The 7302-nt window shown below is 44.7% G+C and overlaps 1 protein-coding gene across 1 annotated transcript; it reads right to left on the bottom strand.

The window, feature by feature from the left end:
- Positions 1 to 284: 284 nt before the first annotated feature.
- Positions 285 to 3431, bottom strand: T265_15760 (hypothetical protein; the record flags this gene model as incomplete). The annotated part of the gene is made up of 2 exons (XM_009179085.1): positions 285 to 412; positions 3115 to 3431. Coding segments are annotated over 2 exons (321 nt in total), but the record flags the coding sequence as incomplete, so codon positions are not given.
- Between the last annotated feature and the right edge of the window lie 3871 nt (positions 3432 to 7302).

Here is a 7302-nt window from a genome sequence, read left to right as displayed (position 1 = left end):
ATAGTAGCATCGGCCATCTGACGTGCGACGGGAGGGTGTTATCACTATCTAGGCGCGTTCAGCGTGTGCTCGTGAAAAGATGTTTTTGTCTTAGGATGAAACTGCACAGCCCTCCTTTGGGTTGTCCTCAGGACAGTAAAGTAGGGCGTATTCATCAGTTTCATATATTTGTGTTCGGTATTTGAACTAATTCGTCCTGCATCATGATTTCCAACTCCCACAATCCGAGATCACACAAACGTCAGGTCGATAAAACAATGAGGATCCGGTGAAAAACCAGTTACCTTTAGATCCAAAAGATATTCCATAACAAGCTGGTGGTGTGCGCGCAGGAAACCGCACCATGGCGACTGATCGTTGGAAAGCGCAGCAACTTCATAACCGCATGTGAGAAACATAACATTTACATCCGCTGTGAAGAGAACGGAAGAGGTACAACCACAAATGCAAACACAAATTGTCACATGATCGAGAACTATGGTAGGCTCAGTGGGCTATAGTCTGCTCACGACTACTTACAGTTTGTGTGCACGGTGGATAGCTGCATTAGGAACTAACAAATGCAGTCAAGAAAACCAAGGAAGCTGTGTAAAGCGCTGGGAGCCGCTTGGAGTACCTTCACATAATGTGCAGATTAGACGAGGATCTCAGTTAACGTGACCTGGTTAATACCACTGTTGACATGGACCAGGCTGATTTCCTTGTTTGGATGAAATCCAGGCATGTAGAAAAACAGATGTTTTTGTATTCTGCGGGTCAGGCAATATTAGCGAGCTGGATGAGGAAGTTATTGGATTCGATACAGCCACCTTCTTTCTATGTCAGAAACCACAGGCTTAATATTAATTACCATATATCAACCGAGGGGTTTATCAGAAAACTTGTGAAACCAGACTTGATCACTGAAATACCTTGGCCATTCTTTGCCCCTTGATGTGATGTATTGACCAGCAGCGACGATTCATGTGGTATTTCTCAGCTGAACCAAATGACATCAATGTCATCATCATAATCGATATCTACATTTCACTAGTGGGAACTGGTGCTTAACTACCATTTCAACACGGGTTAAGAAGGCTCTACTGAAAAATAAGAAGAGGCCAACAGAAAAGTGGCCAAGAATCCAAATCCATTGAAACAGCCACGTTTGAGCACCATGTGAGAGCAAGACGCTATCACTCTATTTGACCAAGCACTTCAGCCAAAGGAAGTCCAACACGCAATGACAGACAAGCGTTAGCCAGCTAGTTCGGTTAGGGAGTGGCGGCAAGCTCTCAACCTAGATCAGTACTGTAGTGTACTGTACTGTACTGTAGTGTGTACTGCAGGGTCCCTAGCCGTCCGCAAGAAAAAGTAGGTCAACTCCACTCAAGAAGGCAGGAACATCCGACAGCGCTCTGTACATTAGTTTGATCTAGAATTGTCATGTCATGGTCTGTTCTCCACGAGCCGAATGATTCATTAACAAATTACTTCATTCTATACCTACTTGATGGACGCCAAATCTACTACGACTCAGAGAGGCAGAGCAGTTTCTGTCTTATTTGGGAAAAATACCCAATTTCTTGCGCTTAACGTAAACAGACATAGGTCTTTCCTCTAGGGATAACGTAAACCGGCGTTGCGATCCGTTCCAAATTTGAACTGTGCGCTGAAATAGCGAGAAAACAGTGGTTTTGTGGGAAATTGTGCTGCATCACATTTGAATTGACCCGATAGTCGTTGGAATTTGACTGAGAACCGCAGGCTTTTCGGGCAGGTCCATGTAACTACCGTTGACAAAGGTTGTGGTGTGACGTAAATAAGCCTTTTACTAGACCTTATTTTGATCCTATAGTGCATCGGATGCATAGCTCAGGGTTTCACGGACAGGTGTTTTACCGCTCACCAGACCCCCACATTGCGAGCTGGGCGAGTAGAGGGCGTAACTCAATGGGTAGTTTGCCCGACAGTAGTCCGTATGCTTGCTTTTTCAGTGTGTCATTGAAACGTACGATCTACGGGCAGCCGACACCTAAGAAGGATAGGAAGCGATTCTAGCAACTTTATTGACCGAGACAACCGGTGATTTCAAACTCAACTGGGGCCTACATGTTTGATGGGCTATTACGTCCGAACAGAATATCGCACCATCGTCAGATTACAAGGTCAGTGGCTGTTAGCTCCACCACTAAGCTGTTTTAAAAACAAAAGGCCGACGGTCTTTGGCTTTCTACTCTAAAATATGGTTGAACTCATGAAATGAAGCAGTTATTCATACCAAGGAGTGGAGCAAGGCATACAAACTAAGTCCACACCTCTTGTGAACAGCGGCTCTGTGGTTCAAAAGCTACGCGAGAAGGCTTGCATAATACTGAAATACCTGCACCCACCCTCCACCATACAGTATTGGGTTTATTGGAGGTGTGCTCGGAACGGCCTTCAGGGGTCACAGCGGCCTAGATGAAGGGCAATACAGTCAAAATAAAAATTAAAAATAAAAAAATAAAAACGTAGCACCATGCGTATATATCAGTGCCAGTTTTACAGACATTTCTATACTCGGAGTCTATTTGGTTGTGAAAACCTGCCCCGAATGCACAAATATGTACTCACAACGGTTGAATTCTCCGCATTCCTTCAAATCCAATAGGGTTATTTTTCCCAAGGTTTAAGCGAAAACGACCCATAATTCGTTCATATTATGCCGAGAGACAAGACAGACGGCTGACTCAAACAACTATCAAAGAATATACAGAGGTGGCGCACAACCCTTGACCTATTCTGAAAGAGCCAAAAATTTTGTATCGAACGGTTCATAACATTTGTGGTCGTCAAAATGACCGTAGTTTGGTCAACCGAAACAAGGCAAACATTGCTGTTGTTCTAGTGTCAACCGTACAGTGACTACCATGTACACATAGGTTTTTCTGCATCTTTTACGATGTTTTTAGTCCACACATTCCAGGAGAAGAGTCAGCACAAATGAAACTCACTGACATATCAGGTAAACGTTGCCACTTCAATAACTAAGGTGGACGCTGAAATAGGAGGCAGCCTTAGTATAGAGCTAGTTCACATTCCTCTAAATCAAATAGGATATGGCGAAATCCAAGATGTTGAAAATGAAAATACCTGGTGAAAAGTCTGATTTCGGCAAACGATGTTTTGACACGACTTCGTCAAGCACCTCCTTCATCACTGCACCGTTCATGAATTTCCAGTACTCCACAAGTGCGGTCCTATTCTTCCGAACTTCTTTTTGGTACTGTTTGCAATAATCAAAGAACCGCAAAAGGTTATCCACAGTTTGAATGCCTTCGGGCATTGAATCCAAGTGACTTTCAATTCCTTGTGCATCCACTGCAGTGATTGGCGTGAGGTTGAAAAGCTAAAGTACGGAGCACAGTCAAGTCACCATAGCAGGAATACTGCTGAGAAATTGTGAAGCAAGATCTAAGGAAACAGATTAGCGTACCTTAAAAATAGGGTGCACCAAGTCAGTGTGCAAACTAGGGCGATCGCCCACACTCGAAAAGCATTCAGCATGCAAGTACATGACGGCATGGTAGGCCAACCACTGCGGTAAATTTGTGGATCAGTAAACCAACTATTCAACAAAAGTGACACTGAGAGATGGTTAGTTTGATAGTCCTCCAAGCAAAAAAACCCACTCATGAGCACTATTCCTATAAGAAAAGCCAGTATAGTGTATAGCCAGTACAGAGCGCAGAGGCAGGAACAGAATGGATGCAGCTCACAAGCGAGACATGGTCACATTTAATGGAACAGGCTAGTTCAGAATATCTGAATACGGAAATTTGCCGGTTTCCGATTACTTCAACAGTGGTACTACCTGTAATGTATGCATAATTCTGATTTTAGTCCATAGGGTTATTGTGGATCAATGTTCGGGGGTCGTGTGTTATAACCTCATCGGACAACTGTCGGAATTCGAGAGAGATCAGTCGAAGCAACGTAACACAGCGTTTGAGCTTCTGGTTTTATTGATCACTTCGACGGGGTTAAAACAAGAAGAGTCCAAACGATCAATTACGTAGTAAGTATTCTGGCAAATGTTAAATCACAATGGTAAATGGTAAATCCCAATTTTCCGGTGAATAAACCAAACTAATGGAAAGCGTTAACCGGAGAATTAAGGCTAGTTAAAGTAGCAACTATGGGCCTGTAGAGGTATCTCATCAGATCACACGTCACAAACACTCAAACCACGTGACAATTCCTGTCCCACTTGCAACCTGAGCCGACAACATGTACAGTAAAACCTCTCAGCCATTTTCGCTTACGCGGCCACCACTTGCGTCACGCGCCAGGATTATGAACCTCATTCAACACATCAGGTCAAGTTGTATTCATGTTCATGCAAGTATCAAACACGAAGGGACACCCCCTCTCTTCACAATGCACACAACAAATAGGCAGACACACTCGCGCGCACAGGACAGGAAGTCAAAAGAGCGCCGTCTCCACGGGCAACTACAGAACACGTGTAGCAGCTGTATTGCAGAGAAGACATATCCCGCGTCCGGAACTTCACTCAGGAACTCTCAACAGGTGTCCTCAAACGATAAGTCACGTTTTTGGCTTATTCCACTTTTCGCATTGTATCTATTTTTATCAAGTGGACCATTCTACTGTATTCATCACATTCTAGTAAGACAGACATTAGTCAGTGTTTGTTACCTTCTGATGATCAACTTAATTACGTCACAACTAGACCAGTAACAATTGGTGAGCCCGACTGAATTAGCCATGCCGTCACCTCCACATCACGGTACTTCTCCAACACCCATCACACTCGCAACCAACATTAATGCCGCCTCCGTCCACCTTCCACCTTTTTGGCACCACGATCCCTCCATATGGCTCACCCAAGTCCAAGCTTAGTTGGCCCTCAGTGGAATCACTCAAGAACATACTATGTATTATCACGTTCTAGCGGTGCTTCCAGTAGAATTAGCAGCAGACTTGCGGGATATACTGCAGACTACTGACGACACTAAACCTCACACTCATTAAAAGTTGCAGCTTATCAGAGCATAAAAGACTGGAACAGCTACTCAGCGGAGAGTCACTGAACGAGTCCAACCCGTATAACTTTTTACGGAGGCTTTGTAATATCATGGGGGACCGCAAAATGGATGACGCTTTATTCAAACAACTCTTTCTCAAACGCCTACCCGCCCCCCCCCAAGTACAAACCATCCTGGCCTCCAACCCCGATAGCGTCCCTCTAACTGAACTGGCCCGTATTGCGGACAAGATACTCAAAATCCAACCATGTTCCGCTAACGTCTCCTCCGTAAACACCTCAGATTCGGTGTGCACCCTTCACGATCGACTCGATCAGTTGGCTAATCAGGTCGCAGCTATTCGTATAAACCGACATCAACCGTTTCGTCGTGCGCCTTTTCGTTCACGTTCTCGGTTATATTCATCCTCCCAAGGACAAGCATTTTGTTGGCACCACAGTAGGATCGGACATAGAGCCCGGAAGTGTTCACAGCCATCTTCTTTCCGACCAAAACATCCGACTCCTCAGTGATCGTCAGGAAACTCACGGGCCGTCGACAAACCCTCCCGTCTCAATTTTCTGGTAGACACTGGGGCTGACAACACAATTATACCCGTAACTGCCGCTTCCTGCAAACCCATCGCTTCTGCTTTTACACTAACGGCTGCGAATGGTTCTCCAATTAAAACTCTCTCTACGACCAAACCTTGAGTTACACCGCGATTTCCCAAGTGGATCTTCGTAATTGCTGATGTCCAGCATCCCATTATCGGCTCATATTTTCTCACCCATTTCAACCTTTTGGTGGACCCGAGTCAAAAACGTCTTATCGACGCAAACACCTAACTGTCTACGAAAGGACGCTCTATCATTCTGTCCTCCATCTGCTCAATCACCGGTTTTAAGTGGTGTTTCGCCTTATCACACGCTACCATATCAATTCCCAGACTTAAATAAATCGAATTTCCATCAACCCCAACCTAAGCATTCTATCGTTCATCACATTCATACGCGTGGTCCTCCGGTTTTTACACGCCCACGCCGTTTAGCTCCAGAGGAATTACAACTAGCCAAGGACCAATTCCAACACATGCTTCATTTGGGTATCATCTGACCTTCACCCCTCCATATAATGCCCAAACTTTTTCAGACTGGCATCCTTGCGGAGACTACCAACAATGTCACAATTCCTGACCGTTACCCCATCACACACCTTCATGACTTTTCTTCCACATTGCACGGATGCACCTTTTTTTTCCCACATTAACATTCTCCGTGCTTACCATCATATCCCTATACACCCCAAAGATGTCCATAAAACTGCTATCACCACACCTTTAGGGTCATTTGAGTTTTTACGCACGCCTTTTGGCCTCCGTAATGCTGCACAAACATTTCAACGTTTTATTGACCAAGTACCAAACGGCTTTCCCTTTGTTTTTGCTTATCTTGACGACATTTTGGTTGCTAACCACACACCTGAACAGCATTTGGAACATTTGCATACCTTATTTACTCGTCCATCTGAACATGGCGTGATAATTAATGTTCAAAAATGCATTTATACATCTTTACTAACATTTCTCGGACGTACCATTGACGAGACCGGAATTCCACCAGCCATCGATAAACTAGATGTTACCCTCAATTTTCCGCTCCCTGCGTGTGTCAAGCAAGTCAAACGTCTTTTGGGCATGATTAATTCTTATCGCCGTTTTATTTTGGGCGCGGCGAAACATTTGGCACCCTTTACTAACCTGTTAGCTGGAAATCCTCCTCCTAAGCAGCTGAATTTCGATGACTCGCTTGAACGATTTTTCGAACAGATTAAATCCTTGCTGACTGATTCTTTGAAGTTAGTTCATCCACAACCTGACGCCCATTTATCACTTGCTGTCGATGCATCGGACATCACTACAGGTGCACTCTTACAACAGTCGGTTCATGGTGCAATGCGACCGCTTGGTTTCTTTCCTACGAAACTCTCGCCGACAGAATCTCGCTACAGCACCTTTGGTCGAGAGTTACTCGCTATTTACTTTTTTATTCGGCATTTTCACCATTTCCTAGAAGGCTGACAATTTTGTGTCTTCACAGATCATAAGCCATTAACGTTTGCCCTACAGGCCAGAACCGACAGGTATTCTCCTCGCGAAATCCGTCACGTAGACTATAGTTCGCAGTTCACCGACGGGATTCGCCATATATCAAAACACCTCAAGATAGTCGCAGACACGTTGTCTCGTCCGGCAATTGACCCCCTACACTCAACGCCCACTATTGATCTG

This window comes from Opisthorchis viverrini (assembly GCF_000715545.1).
Source record: "Opisthorchis viverrini unplaced genomic scaffold opera_v5_887, whole genome shotgun sequence".
NCBI classification, from domain to species: Eukaryota; Metazoa; Platyhelminthes; class Trematoda; order Opisthorchiida; family Opisthorchiidae; genus Opisthorchis; species Opisthorchis viverrini.
The sequence above is the reverse complement of the archived record's forward strand: the minus strand, read 5'-3'. Positions and strand labels throughout refer to the sequence as shown.